Consider the following 20,830-nt stretch of genomic DNA (forward strand, 5'->3'; position numbering starts at 1 on the left):
AAAATCTCTCTACCCTGTCTAAACCCCTCACATCTCAATCATGGCTATTAAATTCAAAATCACAACACACAAGGCAAGCACTAATTTCCTGGAACCACAGTATTTCAATTAGCACAAGACAACAGCATAAGTTGTTTCTTTCAAAAGTGTGTGATATTTATTTCTGCACACAAACAGCCATCATACTAAACACAACTTCCACAGACTTGAATTCACAGCTAATGTGTTTCAATCACATATATAGAAAGCAGGCACATTTTAACTAGGCAGTGCCCTTCTTACTGCATCTCAGATCTAAATCTCACATTTAAATTTAACAATGATATATACATGTGCATTGCAATAGCTTCCACCACTTTGAATGTGAACTCTCTTGGTAATGCTGCATAAGTTCAGGAACAGCTATGTGACAACATTGAAGAAATGAATTGCCTCAATAATTTCAACTTTTCCTGTCTCTAGTCAGCTGAGTATTCCTTGGTTGACAGGTTTAATATGGCTCTCTCTCCACAACTCTTGCAGATACCCTTCGCTTTAGCAGTCTCTTTCCCTCATCTTATTTATAGCTCCATGCTCCATGCCTACAGGCGTCAGCTCCCCTCAACCTCCCTTTATATCCTCTCCAATAACCCTCTCCCCAACCTCATCCTTGCCTCAACCCTCTTGCAGCACATCTCTTTGGTGTCACCCTCTCTCTCCCTTCACCTCCCCCCCACCCCCACCCCCCAGCAGGCGGTCCTCCTGACACACTCCCTTTCCTGACAAAAAGCTCTATCTTTGACCATCTCAACATCCCCACACCACCCTCCCCTCCACCTTTCGTTTCACTGCCATCACTTACTTTCCTCAGTGTTTGCTGCTTGTTCTAGTGCAGGCTATTTCTCTCAGGTTTGCTAATGATAGGCTAATTAGTGAGCCTATGAGCAGTATCTGATTGGAGGATTAGCTCTTCAACAAGTCTGTAAGGTAAAAACAAGGACTGCAGATGCTGGAAACCAGAGTCTAGATTAGAGTGGTGCTGGAAAACCACAGCAGGTCAGGCAGCATCCGAAAAGCAGGAAAATCGACGTTTCGGGCAAACGCCCTTCATCAGGAATCGAGGGAGGGTGGAGAGATAAATGAGAGAGGGGTGGGGAGAAAGTAGCATAGAGTACAATAGGTGAATGGGGGTGGGGATGGAGATGATAGGTCAGAGAGGAGGGTGAGGGAAGGTAGCAAAGAGTACAATGGGTGAATGGGAGTGGGAGAGAGGTGATAGGTCAGAGAGGAGGGTGGAGTGGATAGGTGGAAAGGAAGATAGGCAGGTAGGACAGGTCATGGGGATAGCGCTGAGCTGGAAGGTTGGAACAGGGCTGAGGTGCGGGGAGTGGAGAATGAGGAAACTGGTGAAGAACACATTGATGCCCTGGGATTGAAGTGTTCCGAGGCGGAAGATGAGGCTTTCTTCCTCCAGGCGTCGGGTGATGAGGGAGTAGCGGTGGAGGAGGCCCAGGATCTGCATGTCCTCGGCTGAATGGGAGGGGGAGTTGAAATGTTGGGCCACAGGGCGGTGGGGTTGTTTGGTGGGGTGCCCTGGAGGTGTTCCCTAAAGCGCTCCAATGTAGAGGAGACTGCATCGGGAGCAACGGATATAATAAATAATATTGGTGGATGTGCAGGTAAAACTTTGATGGACATGGAAGGCTCCTTTGGGGCCTTGGATAGAGATGAGGGAGGAGGTGTGGGCGCAGGTTTTACAAGTCCGGCGGTGGCAGGAAGGATGGGTGGGTTGTTGGGGGCGCAAGGACTTAACGAGGTAGTCACGGAGCGAACGGTCTTTGCGGAAGGCAGAAAGGGGTGGGGAGGGAAATATATCCCTGGTGGTGGGGTCCATTTGGAGGTGGCGGAAATGTCAGCGAATGATTTGGTTTATGCGAAGGTTGGTAGGATGGAAGGTGAGCACCAGGGGGGTTCTGTCCTTGTTACGATTGGAGGGGTGGGGTCTGAGGGCGGAATGTTGACTAGATGCGTTGGAGAGCATCTTTAAGCACATGGGAAGGGAAATTGCGGTCTCTAAAGAAGGAGGCCATCTGGAACTGGTCCTCCTGAGAGCAGATATGGCGGAAGCGGAGGAATTAGGAATACGGGATGGCATTTTTGCAGGTGGTAGGGTGGCCCAATATTTCAACTCCCCCTCCCACTCTGCCGAGGACATGCAGGTTCTAGGCCTCCTCCACCGCCGCTCCCTCACCACCTGACGCCTGGAGGAAGAATGCCTCATCTTCCACCTCGGAACACTTCAACCCCAGGGCATCAATGTGGACTTCCAGTTTCTTCATTTCTCCTTCCCCCACCTCACCCCAGTTCCAACCTTCCAGCTCAGCACCGACCCCATGACCTGTCCTACCTGCCTATCATTCCTGAAGAAGGGCTTATGCCCGAAACATCGATTCTCCTGCTCCTCGGATGCTGCCTGTCCTGCTGTGTTTTTCCAGCACCACATTTTTCAACTCTGGTCTCCAGCATCTGCAGTCCTCACTTTCTCCTACCTGCCTTTCCATCTATCCACTCCGAGGAGAAAGTGAGGTCTGCAGATGCTGGAGATCAAAGTTGAAACTTTATTGCTGGAACAGCACAGCAGGTCAGGCAGCATCCAGGGAACAGGAGATTCGACGTTTCGGGCACAGGCCCTTCTTCAGGAATGACCGTCGACCACGTCGGGGGGGAAATTGCGGTCCTTGAAGAAGGAGGCCATCTGTGTTGTACGTATTTTGAACTGGTCCTCCTGGGAGCAGATGCGGCGGAGACGAAGGAATTGGGAGAATGGGATGGCGTTTTTACAGGGGGCAGGATGGGAGGAGGTGTAGTCCAGGTAGCTGTGGGAGTCGGTTGGTTTGTAGTAGATGTCCGTGTTGATTCGGTCGCCTGAGATAGAAACAGAAAGGTCTAGGAAGGGGAGGGAGGAGTCCGAGACTGTCCAGGTGAATTTGAGGTCGGGGTGGAAGGTGTTAGTGTAGTGGATGAACTGTTCAACCTCCTCGTGGGAGCACGAGGTAGCGCCGATACAGTCATCTATGTAGCGAAGGAAAAGATGGGGGGTGGGGCCAGTGTAGTTGCGGAAGATGGATTGTTCCACATACCCTACGAAGAGGCAGGCATAGCTGGGGCCCATGCAGGTGCCCATGGCTACTCCTTTTGTTTGGAGAAAGTGGGTGAGGACCAGTTCGGTCAGTCGAAGGAGGGTGTCGGTGGAAGGGTACTGAGTGGTACGGCGGGAAAGGAAGAAGCGGAGTGCTTTGAGTCCTTCGTGATGGGGGATGGAGGTGTACAGGGACTGGATGTCCATGGTGAAGATGAAGCGTTGGGGACCGGGGAAGCGGAAATCCTGGAGGAGGTGGAGGGCGTGGGTGGTGTCACGAATGTAGGTGGGGAGTTCTTGGACTAATGGGGACAGGACCGTGTCGAGGTATGCCGAGATGAGTTCGGTTGGGCAGGAGCAGGCTGAGACGATGGGTCGTCCGGGGCAGTCAGGTTTGTGGATTTTGGGCAGGAGGTAGAAACGGGCGGTGCGGGGTTGTGGGACTATGAGGTTGGAGGCGATGGATGGGAGGTCCCCTGAGGTGATGAGGTTATGGATGGTCTGGGAGATGATGGTTTGGTGGTGGGGGGTGGGGTCATGGTCAAGGGGACGGTAGGAGGAGGTATCTGCGAGCTGGCGTTTGGCCTCAGCGGTGTAAAGGTCAGTGCGCCAAACTACTACTGCGCCTCCCTTGTCAGCTGGTTTGATGGTGAGGTTGGGGTTGGAACGGAGGGAGTGGAGGGCTGCGCGTTCCGAGGATGAGAGGTTGGAGTGGGTGGGAGGGGTGTGGGAGTTCAGGTAGCGGTTAATATCGCAGCGGCAGTTTGCTATGAAGAGGTCGAGGGCAGGTAGGAGGCCAGCACGGGGTGTCCAGGTGGACGGGGTGTGTTGGAGGTGGGAGAAGGGGTCGTCAGAGGGTGGGCGAGAGTCTTGATTGAAGAAGAAGGCACGGAGGCGAAGGCGGCGGAAGAATTGTTCGATGTCACTCCGTGTATTGAATTCATTGACCCGAGAATGTGTGGGAACGAAGGTGAGACCTCTGCTGAGGACTGATCTTTCATCCTCAGAGAGGGGCAAGTCTGGAGGGATGGTGAACACACGGCAGGGCGGGGAGCTAGGACCTGGTGTGGGACTGGAGCTGGATGTGGGGGCGGGGTTAGGCCTGGGGGCGGGGACAGAGGTCGGCTTGGGGGCGGAGTTGGACATGGTGATGGAGACCGGCGGGGGGGCGGGGTTGGGCGCGGTGACGGAACTCGGCCGGGGGGCGGAGTTAGGCGTGGTGGCGGAACGCGACGTGGGGGCGGAGTTAGGCGCGGTGACGGAACACAGCGGGGGGGCGGGGTTAGGCGTGGTGACGGAACGTGGCGGGGGGGGCGGGGTTAGGCGTGGTGACGGAACGCGGCGGGGAGGCGGAGACACATGCGGCGATGTGGTCCAAATGTAGGTTGCTGACGTCACTGGGGGCGGAAGTAGCTGCGGCGACCACGGAGACAGAGTTCTTCCCCATAGCCGCGGAGGTCGCCAATCTGTTGGCGATTGTCTTCATGACGATCGCAGAGCAGGTTGTCTGTGCAGCGATCCCGGAGGCGGTTGTTTGGGCCGCGATCATGAAGGTTGCGAGGTCGGTGGGGGCGGAAGTGACGTCATCGTCGGCGGCGTCGGCGGCTATTACCGCGGGCGCTGTCGCGGCCGCGTGTGTAATGGCGCCGGACTGGTTTCGGAGGCCGATGGAAGTTTCTGGAACGGTTGAGGAATCCGGAGTTTGGGGGTAAGTGCATGAAAGTTTTTGGTACTTACTGCCTTTAATTTCCGATATGGCTAGAAAGAACTGTTTGTTCAGTCTATGGATTCTTCTGTAAATGAAGAACAGTAGAGGTCCTTTACAGGTCTGTGAGAGAGTTGTCCTGAGCTGGGGTAGGTCGAGCTGCAGGGAGTGTAGGTACCGGCGCATGGCTGCAAGCGGGGAGTGGAGGATCCGGAGGGAGGTCCGTTGCTGGAGGCTGCGGATTTGTTGCAGGTACTGGTAGTCCTGGTTGGGTCCAAATTGTGTTGGTCGGAAGGTGATCTAGAGTCCATGGGGGATCAGTCGGTTCCGTAGGCAGGTGCTGAGAAAGGAGATATGGCTGTGGTAACGAGTCTGCTTCAGAATGTGGCTGAAGAGCTTCTGTGCAGAGGAGATGACCTGGGGTGTGCAGTGAGAGAGGGACTCACTGAAATCTTTGTAGAGAGAGGCAGAGAGCTTCTTCAAGGAAGGCATCCTTGTAAGAGGATTCGCAGTAGGTTGAAATCTTCGAGGAGAAAGTGAGGTCTGCAGATGCTGGAGATCAAAGTTGAAACTTTATTGCTGGAACAGCACAGCAGGTCAGGCAGCATCCAGGGAACAGGAGATTCCTGAAGAAGGGCCTGTGCCCGAAACGTCGAATCTCCTGTTCCCTGGATGCTGCCTGACCTGCTGTGCTGTTCCAGCAATAAAGTTTCAACATCTATCCACTCCACCCTCCTCTCTGACCTATCACCTCCATCCCCACCCCCATTCACCTATTGTACTCTATGCTACTTTCTCCCCACCCCCATCCCTCTCTCATTTATCTCTCCACCCTGTCTCTATTCCTGATGGAGGGCTTTTGCCTGAAAAATGTCGATTTTCCTGCTCCTTGGATGCTGCCTGACCTGCTGTGCTTTTCCAGCACCACTCTAGTCTAGGCTCTTCAACAAGTCTGCCCATTCTACATACGAGGTTGACTCTTCTCCGAATGGGAACACTGGCCTTGTGATAGCCACATTCCATAAAGGAATAAATTTTAAAACAAGTTATCCCAGCTGAAGTTCTCTCAATTAAAGCATATATTTAAAAATACATCATCACTGCTTACAATAGGCATCATATTGAATTCTAACCTCATTAATTAACATGTCCTGAGCATGCTTGTCAAAGCAACATCTAGCATTCCCAACCAAAACATTACCTTTCCTATATACCTCCTGATGGCTCAGTTAAGATCATCTGTCATAATAAAACTTAACAAATATGACTTAAGCTTAAACTTCTATTACCTACCAAAGAATAAGATTTAGACAGTATAACTGCATAGTGACTTAGACGACAAAGTCAAATTAAAAATAAAAATAGGACCGTGTCATTGACTCACTGAACTTGTATTTTTTCAATTTATGTAAAAGTTTAAGGTCCAAACCACACAACATACCTTCCTTTTTTCCCTGAGTTTAGCAGCTTCCTTAGGATGATTAAACCTGAACATGTTGGTTCTCCCCAGGAGTATGACAGCTCCTTTAAAAGAGGGGAGACAGAAGTTCAATTCTTTTGTTTCCCAGCATTTACCAAATACTTTGAACAGAAATTCTGTTGGTGAACATAGCTGAGTTAAGTGTAGTTTTACTAACTGACCATGGACATCACAAAATTAACAAAACCAAATGTGTTTTATTTTTAAACACAAAATAATAGCATCTGTCCTCTTCCTCAAGTTGTGTAAAGGGTAACCAACAGTTTTCAGATGAAGTAAGTATCCCAAACACAAAAAAGATTTATTTGCTGGCAAATGTCAACAATTCAAAATCAACATTATTTGGTGGCTGGAATATTGATACTTAAAATGATGGACAGCCTGCAATATAATGCCAACTGTGCATTCTTGCTTGAAGGAGGAACAGATTTGAGAGGAAAGAATACTGAAAGCGGGATTTGGAACACAAGTACATGGTACTCAATCGCATGCAGTTCATGTTTTACATAACCAAAAGATATCAAAATATGCTCAAATGGATGGAGATGAACCTGTAATTGCAAAATACAGTTTTTTTTAAAAAAGAGCTAGGAAGTAATCCTAAATCCTTCTGTCAGCAATAGGATTAGAGACAGCAAAACTGTTGAAAAATATTTTGATAAGTTATTTTCCGATCTTTTGTCAAAACAGTCCTATTAATTACACAGGCACTTTCAAAACATTGATTGAGTTGAAAGTGTTTCATAACACTGTTAAAAGCAGCTTCCCTTCTCAGTATTTAAAGCTGCTGTATACTATAGCACCCTTTCTAAAAGTAATTGTAGCTTTCCATTTTCATCACAACTTTGCCAATTAAGTTGCCAAATATTAGGATTGTGTCAATGCAATTGGGCCATGCAAATGTTGTACAGAAATCCTGTAAACTCTATTAAGTGTACTATTTAAGGAGACAATCTGTTCTCGAGATATCGCAATGCATATTGTCAATCCTCTGGATTAGACCAGCCTTATGAGATCACAAGGGAATCTAAAGATTCTTGGAGAAGAAGCAAAACATTCAAATTTTCTGGGTTAACTTTCACTCCACTCAATATGACACTAAAATTCAACAAAGATCCACTGACTTTGTCAAAAGAATTCATTTCATGTGGTTGAAATGTATTCAATCTATGTCAGCATGTTCAGAACTATTCACAGCATGAATTTAAATAAGGTTAACATGTATCCTGCAGAGCCAACTTAAAAAGAACACGAAGGATAACCTTCGCCATACTGACAAATAGTCCAGTCAATTAAAACTATTTTTAAAAAGATGGTTACTGTGCTTTGCTGTAACATTATTCATTTGAAATACTGGTGTTTGACTGGTTTGCTCTTTGATTGAATTTCGAGATGATGATAAAACTTTAGGACCAAAAGTGAAACATTCATTTTAATTTCAAACTAACAATAGAAAGACTCTCCAGGATTTGATACATTGCTAATGCAACCAAACAGGATATGGGTGATAAGAGCAGGAGAAATTCCTGGTCAGCCATGTGATGGAAAGAAAGTTGCTGCCTCTACCATCAGTAACTGGCTCTGGATTACATATACTTTCACAGGTTGGCACTGCCTCTAACAACATCTGGCCAATCAGATGGTGAGTGGTGGCTATCACAGGCACTGGAGACAGGATACTACAAGGAGCAATATGGAGACTGGATTCAAAGCTGAATCAGGGCAGCTTTGGTTAGACTCTGCTGAAGGATTTGTACAGCATTATTATGAGGCACACATGTTGGTGAGTTGTGGGTATAAATTATGATTATTGGCTCTGGGGCCCTCTGTTGCCCTTCAGCGGCCAGTAACTTGATTGTCCGAGGATGGGCAAGCCTCCTGATACCTACCCCACTACTGGTAAAATACCAGAAACATCAAGGCCATCCTATTCAATGCTCCTGTTCCCCACAATTTTTACTTTATATCTTCAGTTTTTGGAAGTGATTCCAATTTTGTTTCAATCAATTTGACTGCTGACAGCACCAATTGCGAAACACCTTCACTGATTTTACTACTCACCGTTAGCACCGAGGTACTCCTATCTCAAAATGTTCAAGTTGCCCCTCACAGCCCAAGAGTGTGATCCCATCCACTCCCTCCTCTGAAAGCCATCAACGACACACCCTTTTTGCATTAGCTCTGGCTGAATGGACTTTAATTTTTGATGTTAGTCAGTTGCATAACATGTTCCATGTTAAAATGTAGCAAGAGACTAGGAATTATGCAGTGAGTAATTCATTTTCTTATCTCTCCAATGCCTGTCCACCACCTATAGGCACAAGAGAAATGCATGATGAAATGCTGTCCACTCGTCTAATAGATTCACCTACAATAACAGTTGAAATTTGGCTACATCCAGGTCAAAGCATCCCATTTTATTGGCACCCCTTTGAACCATCTTCAACATTCATTCCCTTCATCACCAAAGCAATGTGGCTGCAGAGTCCACCATCTACTCACGCAGCAATTCATCAAAGCTCCTTCGAAAAACTTTCAAACTCGCAACCTCTACCACTAGAAAGACAAGATGGTAGACATTATGGAACTCCACCATGTACAAATTTGCTCCGAAGTCTCACACCATCCTGATCTGGAAAGATGTTTCCATCCCTTCACTGTCAGAGGGTGGGCCAAAATCCTGTTAAGTCCCTTCCTAACAGTCTGCTGAGTATCCTTACACCCCAAGCATTGCAGAAATTCAATGCAGCAACTCATCACCATCTTCTCCAGAGCCATCAGGGACGGGCAGTATGTGGCCTGACCAGTGACACTCTCATTCCAAGATTGAATAATAGTGTGCAACCACACAAGCTGCAATGGTATCACTCAGCATACAAAGGATGCCCTAGTCAGAAAAGGTAATAGCAGCACACAGGGTAAAGGATCTCCGTACTTCCATCTGCTATCAACTTCACTGTTCAACATCTCTCCAAGAATAGGAGATCGGAGCATTATATGAAAACTTGAGCATTACAGCTGGCAAAGCGAAACTACAGGAACTTTCAGAGAGGCCATGCAGATGGTAATCAGACGCAGACCTGCAACAGTCATGGTCAGCAAAAGGGTCACAGGCCGCCATACAAACTGATTAGAAAGTTGATTTTATCCGGTTCCCTAAAGAATACCACAGTGGAAGCTCTGAATGGACTGCAAGAGTGTGGCACTGATATGCATCACTGCCGCCATAGTGGCTAATGTCACAGACAAGAGTTCTTTTGCATGGGATCTGAAGGGTAGAGAAAAGTAAAATTCACAATCGCCTCCACAATTATGAAACAGTGCACTTATCCAGCAAAAAGATCTGGGTATAATGTCAACTCCTTGGAAGAAATAATAGAAAACTTTAACATTGCTCAATAGGAGCAAGACATAAATGCAAGACAGAAAGCTTTGATCAGGACTAGAACTCCAGAAACCAACTTAGAACACAAGCATAATTTTGGACAGCATGATTGAATGGACCAAAGGCATGCTGCAGCAGGAACTGTTAACTGCCTATCTTAGTTAGCTGAATAAACAGAGACTATGCAGCCGGACTGATTGGTCTGGGAACCTGAAAGGGAACCTTGGGAACGCAGGAATGTGCAAGGTCCAGATGAGTTTTCTTCAGGATTACAGTAGAAAGAACCAAATTGGAGCACTTCACGATTGTGTAAGAGATAGATAGATCAGTGTTCACAGAAACCAATGTATATTTGGTATAGAAAAGCAGAATATTGCAGATGCTGGAAATCTGAAAGTGCCAGAGAAAGAAAATCTCCCAAGTTATCACAGAATCCCCACAGTGTGGAAACTGGCCATACCCAGACCCACCCTATCCCTGTAACCTGAATTTCCCATGGCTAATCCACTTAGTCTGCACATCCCTGGATACTATGGGTAACTTAACTTGGTCAATCCACTTAACCTGCACATCTTTGGACTGTAGGAGGAAACCAGAGCACCTGGAGGAAACCCATGTAGACATGGGGAGGACATGCAAACTCCACACAGGCAGTTGCCCAAGGGTGGTATCAAACCTGGGTGTTTGGCACTGTGAGATAGCAGAGTCTAGATTAGAGAGATGCTAGAAAAGCACAGCAGTTCAGGCAGCATCCGAGGAGCGGTAAAATCGACGTTTCGGGCAAAAGCCCTTCATCGGGAATACAGGCAGAGAGTCTGAATGGCTGAAGCCTGACCCTTGAGGCTCTCTACCTGTATTCCTGATGAAGGGCTTTTGCCCGAAACGTCGATTTTACTGCGCCTCGGATGCTGCCTGAACTGCTGTGCTTTTCCAGCACCACTCTAATCTAGACTCTGGTTTCCAGCATCTGCAGTCACTGTTTTTACCACTGTGAGATAGCAGTGCTAACCATTGAGCCATCGTGGCACAGTTAACTTGAGCAACATCTGGCTAGACAAAGAACCAAGAGTTAATGCTCAAGCCAAGAATTCAGACATAAAATAGATTCTGAACCAGGGAGAGATGAGGATAGGAGAACTGCTGCCTCACAGCGCCAGAGATCCAGGTTCAATTCCCGCCTCAGGCGACCGTGTGTGTGGAGTTTGCACATTCTCCCCGTGTCTGCGTGGGTTTCCTCCGGGTGTTCTGGTTTCCTCCCACAATCCAAACAATATGCAGGTTAGGTGAACTGGCCATGCTAAATTGTCCATAGTGTCAGGTGAAGGGGTAAATGTAGGGGTATGGGTCTGGGTGGGTTGCGCTTCAGCGGGTCGGTGTGGACTTGTTGGGCCGAAAAGCTGGTTTCCACACTGTAAGTAATCTAATCTAATCTAAAAGGAAGGTCTGTGGCAGGTTTGAAGACAGGAGACAGTTCATCCTCCAGGCTAAATGAATGCAGATGGGGCAAAATAAGAATCAAACAAACAAAAAGATGTGCCAAGAGCTACCACTGACTGATAGTGGAAAACACCACTTGCAACAAAAAGAAAGCAAACTGAGGATAGAGCTTACATATGAAATTGCGGAATTCAATGCTGATTAAGTCCAAAATGCTGTAAAAGGTTCCTACCATGTAAATTTGACCAGATGCAGCAGCGCATCCTTCATAGAGAAAAGATGGTAATGCCTTCAACAGAGAAAAAGATTTTTAATCATAATTCTGCTCTAATATTGACATAATGTAATTGCAAGGGCCCCGACTACAATGCTACATAAAGCTGGTACAATGCATGTACAAAATAAACACTACATGTAGTGTTCTGATGAAGTCATTAGTATTGAAACATTAGCTTGCTCTCTCTCCATGGATGCTGCCTGATTGCTGGGATTTACAGCATTGTTTGTTTTCAGTACAGATTCCAGCATCTGCAGTAATTTGCTTGTAGGTTACGTTGGAGCTGTTCAGAACTTTGGTTGCACCACAGCTAGTACTGTGTACAGTTTTGGTCACCACACTGTGAGAAGGATGTGACTGCACTGGAGGGGATGCAAAGCAGATTCACCAGGATGTTGCTGGGATATTTCAGCTATGATAAAAAGCTGGATAAGCTTGGGTTGTTTTCTTTAGAGAAGAGAAGGCTGCGGCGGGGGGACACCAAATGTAAGTGCATAAAGATTATGAGGGTCAGACAGGGTGGATAGAAAGCAGCTGTACTCCTTAGTCAAAAAGATAAACAATGAGAGGATAACATTTTGAAGTGAAAGGAGGTTTTGAGGAAAAACATTTTCACCCAGAGGGTGATTGTTACCCGGAATGCAATGACTGAGAGGATAGATGAGGCAGGAAACCTCATAACCTTCAAAAAGTACTTGGATGAACTGTCAACTACCGTAACACAGTACTTTTGGCAGAACAGACTCAATGAGCGAAAGGATCTCTTCTGTACAGTATGATTCATTCGGGCTTGTTGTTTCCATAACTATTGCATCAAATACAGGAAAAGAAAAAATGTATGATGTAATAACTTTGAACTAGAGTATGCCACAAGACAATTAATAAGAAGAAAGGTCATTAACTTTGCTCTCCCCCTTATTATGGCCCAACATCATCCTTAAGTGATTCTGGCAATTTTCCTCAACAATCCTGAATTCAACTGACCTTTCTGTATGTAGGAGAACTTTGCATTGTCATCTTAAAATTTAAACTTTTACGATCTCATTTTAATCCATTTCTCATAATTTAGTTGATGCAATGCTGAAGGAATCTTCTTTTCCATGTCGTTTGCTGCTGTTCTCATTTAATAAGCTTCCATTTTTCTATCCTTTGCTCAAATTCAGCCCAGTGACATTAGACAATAGCCACAGTGACTCGTCCCAAAAGTACTTTCATAGAATCCTTACAATGCAGCTCAAGGCCATTCAGCCCATTGAGTTCTGCACCAACCCTCTGAAGAGCATCCCACCTAGACCAACTCCACCACCCTGCCTTTACCATGGCTAATCCACCGGCCTGCACATCCCTCGTCACTACAGGGCAAGTTACCATGGCAAATCCACCTAACTTTCAGCTCTTGACTTAGAACCCTTACCCTTAAGATGTATAACTGAAGGCGTGTTTGGGCCAGAGCATTAAACCATGTTTTCATGATTTTCTCTGGCTTGCAGGTTGCTGCCTAGATCAGGAAGAGATGGTGGTGTTGTAGTAATCCACAAAATACAATCAAGTAATCAAGCCCAAGAAAATGCTCTGAGCAAAAGAGTTCAAACTGCGCTGCAGCAGCTGGTGGAATTTAAATTCAATTGATGAATCTCAAATATAATAGCTATACATCGGTGATCGTGATCATTACAATCATTGATCGTTGTAAAAACCATCTAATTCAGAGAATGAAATTTGCTGTTCTTACCCTTTCTGGCCTACATACTGCCCAGGCACACAGTAATGTGGTTAATCCCTAAATGCACTCTCAAATAGGCCTAGCAAGCCAGACAGTTCAAGGGTAATTAGGCAACAAACAGATGTGGACAACAAATGTTGGCCTTGCCAGTGACGCCCTCATCATTGATTAATGTCTTGTGTGAAGTAATTATTAAGAAACCATACTTCTTCAAATCATGATTTGGAGATGCCGGTGTTGGACTGGGGTGTACAACGTTAAAAAATCACACAATACCAGGTTATAGTCCAACCAACTAATAAAGGAGCAGCACTCCGAAAGCTAGTGCTTCCAATTAAACCTGTTGGACTATAACCTGATGTTGTGTGATTTTTAACTTTCTTCAAATCAGATTACCTTGGTTTAGCTGAGTAGCTTCTTCAATGTGATTTCCATTGACTGAGCACTGTGCGCCATTCAGTGGTATTACAGTTACTTTGTTATTGAGGTTTTCAAAGATACAGTGTTCACTTTCGAGGTCAAGACCATGGAGAACTGCAAGACAAAATGGTAAATACAAAGACTATGTCTCACTAACTTTTGCTTCAACAGATAGTTCTCATCATTTTCAGAGTAAATACTCCAGTGGTCCAAGACACTCGGTTTACTCTGAATAGTACATTAATTTTATGCAAGGACAAGTCGTAGGATCAACAATGAAATGGCCATAAATCAATCAAACTTAGACAGAATTAGTCCCAAGTTTACAATATAAATTTGGAAAAACAAATCTATTGATATCGTAGTGTGTTGTAACAAGGATAAACAGTGAAGGAATAAGTCTTTCAAAACATCCCAGGAGAAAAACATCTAACATGCATGAGAGATTCAAAACAAACAAAATGTAAATGAAATATTCCTACCAACGATTGGTATTCATACTGCACTTTTAATGAAGTAAAATGTCCCACTGGAAAACGTGAATAGCAAACCAAAAGAGTAAGGTTAGGAATTACTAAAGGTTAGTTCAATAGATTGGTTGTAAAAAAGGGTCTTGGAGCAAAAGAAATAGGTAAAAATAAACTGTAATTTATGCCGAGACATCCAGAGTATGGACTGGTAAAAAGTAGCTAAAGACACAATTGCCAATGGTGAAGTTATGGCAGAATCACAAGAACCAAGTTAGAGAAATACAGAATTTCAATAGCTCAGGGATGGAGGTGCTCTTGTCTAGGAGTCACAAAATAGGTAGTGTTCAGGTATAGCAAGTAATTAAGAAAGCTATTGGAATAGTATACTTTATTACAAAAGAACTGAACATAAAAGTAAGGATTTTATGCTAATTATACAGGACAGTGGTGAGACCACACCTCAAATACTGTATGCAGCTTTGGTCTTCTGTCTGAAGGACTAATTGAAATATGTTAGAGGTGATTAGCTAGATTGATACCTGAATGAGGAAAAGGTTGAACAGATAGGACTTGCTTTCACTGGAAGTTAGAACAGTGAGGGGTGACTTGATTGAATTACAAAAGATCCTGGACTATGTGGGATGTGGAAATTACGTTGCCTTGTTGACAATGCAGAGCGAGATTTCAAATTAGGATTAATCTTTTAGGAGCGAGATCATAGGATATTTTTCCTGTCTCAAAAGGTTGACAGACTTTGGAACACTCTCCCTCAGGTTGGTGGAGGCAGGGTCATTGAATATTAAAGCACAGGCAGTTAGATTTTTGATGGGCAGGGAAATCAAAGGCTATCTGAATAGATTAGAATAAGAAATGCAAAACACACATATCTGCCAGAATCGTACTGAATGGAGGAGCAGACTTGAGGTGCCAAATGGCCTTTTTAAAAAATTCACTTATGGGAGGTGGGCATCACTGGCCAGTACTTATCACCTATCCCTGATTTTCTACGAGGACAGTTGCAAGTCAACCATGTTGCTGTGGCACTGTAGTCACACAAGACCAAGTAAAGATGCCAGGACATTAGCAAACAATATCCTAAATCTTTTCCATCGAATTGGAATTCCACTGACTGCCATGTTGGGATTCGAACCGCCAACCCCAAACCCCCCCCACCCCCGCGCCGAGCATTAGCCTGGGATTCTGGAGAGATTAATGGAGATGAAAAGTGTTTTACAAATTGCATTGCATTCAAGAGTGATGATCCAGACAATCAAAGGCATGGCTAACAACACTGAAGCTATTAAAATAGGAGATGTACAAAAAAGCAAAATTGGAGCGAAAGCAAGAGATCTTAGGTGGCAGAGTTGGAGGATGTTACAAAGGTAGGGAGTGTTGAGGTAAGAATAAGGACAAATGTTACAGAGAAATTTGCAAACAAGAATAATTTTAATATTGAGCTTCTGCTAGACCGTAGGTTGGTGATCTCAGGTGATAGTTGCATCTATATGGCACAAGTTAGGACTTGGGCAGTAGTGCTTCTGATTCACTCATCTGATGTAAATTGGAAGAATTGAGGCTGGTCTGAAGAGCACTGGAAAAGCTAAAAGTGCAAAGGTAACAAAAATTTCCTGAGATGTTGGAATGCTAGGCGTTAAGGGAAATAGATGAACTAACCAATGTCTTGCTCTGTAGTGGCATCTTCTCGTCCAACGTAGGTCTTGCCCTCCTATTAAAAGAAAGGTCAGTTACAGCTAAAAGAAAAAATAAATCAACAGAATGATCAAGTTCATAAACCTTAGTAAAACATCTGATCATTCTATGTTTTAGAACCTATATAATCAAAACCTTCAAGTATGGAATACAGAACTAATAATGATACATTATGGAGTTACAATAAATGTAGTTACTTAGATTCACAGTTAAAACAGGTCAAACTGATCTAACCCGAAACTCATTTTGTTGAGGTTTTTATTGTCTCTATTTGTTTCTCAAACAAACACTCATGAAACAAAACTAAAACATTGCTAAAAGGGGACACAAAAGTTGAAGTCTTTATCTTACACTCGTCTAGACTAGAGCACAAGAAACCAAACTTAGAAAAGAAACAATTTGTCTGGTACGAGTAAAGGAGGTTGACTGAATGGACTACAGTTGACACATAGATGGGGTAGGAACTGTTAATTATCCATCTTAGTTAGCTGTTTAAACTCAGGCCATGCAGGAAGGCTCTGACTGAACATAGAACAATACAGCACAGTACAGGCCCTTCAGCCCTCGATGATGCGCCGGCCTTTTATCCTACTCTAAGATCAAGAGAAAGTGAGGACTGTCGATGCTGGAGATCAGAATCGAAAAGCACTGGAAAAGCACAGCAGGTCAGGTATAATCCGAGGAGCAGGACAGTTGATATTTCAGGCATAAGCCCTTCAGGAAGCTGAGACGTCGACTCTTCTGCTCCTTGGATGCTGCCTGACCTACTGTGCTTTTCCAGCGCCTCACTTTTTGACTATACTCTAAGATCAGACTAAACTACATACCCTTCATTATACTGTCTTCCATGTGCTTATCCAAGAGCCGCTTAAATGTCCCCAGTGTATCTGACTCCACTACCACCGCTGGCAGTGCATTCCACGCATGCTTCACTCTCTCCATAAAGAACCTATCTTTGACATTTCCCCTAAACCTTCCTCCAATTACCTTAAAATTGTAATTGTGATATGCATTTCCACCATGGGAAAAAGTCTCTGGCTATCCACTCGATCTATGCCTCTCAATACCATGTACACCTCTATCAGGTCAGAGCATTGCCATGGATAATGCATAGTATTTTAAAAATTACATGTACTATACATTGCTTTTTAAAAACAAATGCACCAAAGATGTCTAGTTCTTCACTGGCACATTCAGAATGTTAGCAGAAAAAACCCTATTTCATCATTGAGTGTTATTACATAAAACTGTTTTGGTATTTGTATTTCCAATCAATAAAACTCATGTTTATTTATTTCGCCGCAAGGAGTTTCTGATACTTTCCTGTACTTAATGTTTTTTGAGCAAATCCTCATTCTGGTTAAAAAATACATTTGCTCTTGGACTTTGAACACAAGATCATCTGTCATACCTAGCTAATCCGAGAAGTTATGCTTCCTGCTACATTTTAACTTACAGCGCAGCAAAATAGTTTGTACTTTTAAAAGGTCAGGTTTGACCTTTCAATTTGATCAAAATAACACTGCCTAGATGACACAAAACATTCTTACCTTAAGATGATACAAAATAATTCCAGTACTAAGTAAGTCATCATCAATACCAATCAAATGAGGTAACTCTGAATCCAAAACCACACCAATTCCTTCTTTTCGAAGGGCTAAGGTTTCTTCCTAAAATAAAAAAGAAGACTAAATGCTAGAACCTAGAAAAGTTGTAAAACAAAGAGTGCATATATGTTAATAAGAGGACAAATCAAAAAATACTTCATTAATAACAAGACCTGTTACGTATACACCATGTCACATCCAATTACCAACAAAATGATAAGAGACACTCCTGTGTCAAATTTGCAGCTACTCAGTCAAATTTACCTCAGTAAATGCAGCTGGGTTTCAAATTTCATATCCATAAAAAAAATAATACATCAGAACTTAACTGAGATGGAACATGACAAGCAAAGCATAGCAAGCAGGAAAATAAACTATCATATCAGCAATTTAAAACATACGACAGTGTTACAAGGCAATAAATGAAACTGAGTTATACAATTTAAGTTTTGATGAAGGGAATACTTGTAACAGCACCTGCCTTTGAAGGCTTAAGGCTACATGAGAACTCAGGGTTTCAAGATCATGCCGGCTTCCAGAGTATCACAAGACGACACTAAAGCGAACATGTCAAAATTAAAAATATTAGGACAAATCTTACTGGGGGAAAAATCTAGGTTAACGACACACTATTAAACTATCAATTATTAGCAAAGTTAGGGATCATGGGACACAGTGAATTGGGAATTTCCAGAATAGGACTATAAGACCATAAGAAACAAGAACAGGAATAGGCTGTTCAGCCTGAGCCTGCTCAGTCATTCAATAGGATTATGGCTGAGCTGACATTCCTGATGTCCACTTTCTTGCGTTTTCCCTATAACCCTCTATTTCCCTTATGATCAAGAATTTATCTATCACTAGTCATAGACTCTCCCACAAGGGGAAACATCCTCTCAGCATTTACTCTGTCAAGGCCCTTAACAATCCTGTGTGTTTCAATCAGGTCACCTCTCAATCCAGCAGAGTCCCAACCTGTTTAGTCATTGCTCATAAGACAGCTCCTCTGCACCTCATGAATCTTCTCTGAATGACCTTCAACAATACCTTTCGTTAAATAAGCAGACCAAAATTATCAAAGTACACCTGATGTGATCTCACCAGTAAGTGGTACAGTTGCAGTTGCAAATCCCCTGAAATAAGAACCAACATTCCATTAGTGTTCCTGATTACCTGCTGTCCCTATATGCTTGTTTTCTATGTATGTGCACAAGCATTCAAGTTCTTTTGGGTTGCAGTCTTTTGCAATTTTTCTCTATTTAAATAATATCCTTTTATTTTGCTCTCTTTTTCAAAATGAGTAATTTTCCCACATTATATTCCATGTGCCAACTTCTTGTCCTCACTTAAACTATTCATATCTCTCTAAACTGTTTGTATCTCTCTTGCAACTTGCCTTACCACCATTTTTGTCTGCAAATTTGGCTACAATACATTCCCTTCCTTCCTCCAAGTCATTTATATTGTAAACAGTTGCTGTTTGATTTACAGTACATTTGCTTTGCACAAAGAGAAAGCTGCAGCCTTTGAGATTTTGCTGGATTAGTACATTAGTTGCCAAATAAACTCTCCATAAAAAAGTTAGGGCTGGGGAGTAACATTGTCTTATCAGTATGGATGTTTACAATCATTAATGCAGCGTCAATGAATCTCTCTGCAGTTATCAATTTGCACTTACAGCTAGCTACAGCACAAATTACACATGAGCTGCAGGATGTAGGGTGAAGTCGAAGAGTGCACAATGTGAGATGGCCCATTTATGCAAGATTTGGCTCACTAAAATTGGATCATTTAAAAAATTTCCTGTTACGTTTTCATTTTATAACTCAATACAGCATGTGAGAATCTGAATATTTGGGTTTTTTCCAAAATAAATATTTGAATAACATAAACATTGTCTAAAAATTATAGAAGCATTCAGTAATCCAAGTGTAAATGAAGACTTGGACAGAATTCCATTAACAGTTTCATATGAACATAGTGGCAGATGTAGGCCTTTCAGCCCCTTAAATATGCTTTTCCATTCTAGATTATTGATGGTCAATGTCATATTCTCATGCCATCCCTATACCTTGATGTCATTAATAATAGCAATCTCTTGCTGTCTTGGACTGATTCAATAACTGAGGTTGCACAATCCTCCGGGGTAGAAAATGCCACGGATTCACTACTCTCAGTGATGAGGTTCCTCCTCATCGGAGCCCTAGATGGCTTGCCTTTTATTATCAGACTCTCGCCGCCAGCTCTAAACTCCACAACCAGGTGAAACACCTTTTCTATATCCACCCTGTCTATCACTAAGAATGTTTAAAGTTTCTATGAGATGATCTTTAATTCTAGAAAATGAAGACCTAGTCTTCTCATAGGAAGTCTAGCTATCCATTCGAGTGCATTACCACCAATGCACTTTAATTTTATTAGGATAAAATGTGGGATTTTATCAAAAAGTCTTCTGAAAATCCAAATACACCATTGGTTCCTCCCAACTGATTCTTCTCATAACAAACTCAGGTTTATTAATTAATCATTTCTCATTGCATAATATTATATCCAAAATAGTCTGTTCCCTGGTTGGTTCCTCAACATATTGTTTAGTAATATCACTTCAGTATTAAAAAGCAGGGAAAAATGTCAATGCATGGATTTGACAGACAAGAATACTATCTACAAATTGAATTTTTTCTTTAAAAGCAACTACTTTTATCCTCAAAACAAAATCTTTAACCGAACATTCAAAATTGGTTGCAGATATTATGTCTCTGTGTGCAAGACTTAGGATTACTGGATCCATTTCATCTTTGTCACATTTGCTTTTATGCAAAACAGTTCAGAACGAAATACAGAACTCTAAGTAAAAACAGAGATCTGCGATCATCTACCACTTGCAGAAACTTCTTTCAAAAGCAGTTCTCACCCAGAATGAGCCAGTAGGTGACAAGCTGCAAATCTTGAGGACAAGAAAGCAGAATCACTGGGAACTTGGTCAAAAGCAGAAGGGAGGAGGAGATATAAGCCAGAGTGGACTTCATAATGATGCTGCTGTCAATGAGCTCCAGCAAATTTATTACAGTACTAAGCAAAGATTTAAACTAAGTGGGACAATATTATGTACATCAACTGGCCTAGTAAGAAGTCTGAAACCAAAACACAGTTTCAAAAGAAGGTCCAGACTTGCAATTACTCACCAAACATTACAACTTTAACACATCTCCATGATGTTTACTTGTTTCCCAACTAACAGCCGCTTTAGGGCTTATAGGGAGTAATACCTTAAAGTCATAAGACATAGGAACAGGTATGGGTCGCTCAGGCCCTCAAGCCTACTCCAAATCAATAGGATCACAGCTGATCTGATCCTCATGTCCATTTTCCTGCCCTTTCCCCATAACTCTCTATTCCCTGACTGATCAAGAATCTATCTTATCCTTAAATATACACAAGGACTTCACTTTTGTGGTTCACTGTAGCAAAGAGTTCCAAAGACACACAATCCAAAGA

General features: G+C 43.4%; 1 protein-coding gene across 4 annotated transcripts in view; it reads right to left on the minus strand.

The window, feature by feature from the left end:
• kif16ba (kinesin family member 16Ba) overlaps window positions 1-20,830 on the minus strand; it is a 140,956-nt gene that overhangs the window by 72,834 nt on the left and 47,292 nt on the right. For all 4 annotated transcript variants that reach the window (XR_015758544.1, XM_087991676.1, XM_043696646.2 and 1 more), the window contains exons 13-16: window positions 17,276-17,395; window positions 15,690-15,741; window positions 13,522-13,659; window positions 6,265-6,347 (exon numbers count right to left, since the gene is read on the minus strand). Coding sequence is in view for 3 of the 4 variants with exons in the window: in XM_087991676.1 (XP_087847802.1) it covers window positions 6,265-6,347; window positions 13,522-13,659; window positions 15,690-15,741; window positions 17,276-17,395 (393 nt within the window). In the remaining variant the exon portion in view is untranslated. The remainder of the gene's footprint in view (window positions 1-6,264; window positions 6,348-13,521; window positions 13,660-15,689; window positions 15,742-17,275; window positions 17,396-20,830) is intronic.

The sequence above is a fragment of the Chiloscyllium plagiosum genome, unplaced genomic scaffold (genome assembly GCF_037043375.1).
Source record: "Chiloscyllium plagiosum isolate Xiang-an unplaced genomic scaffold, Cpla_swu_hap1 HiC_scaffold_10, whole genome shotgun sequence".
Classification (NCBI taxonomy): Eukaryota; Metazoa; Chordata; class Chondrichthyes; order Orectolobiformes; family Hemiscylliidae; genus Chiloscyllium; species Chiloscyllium plagiosum.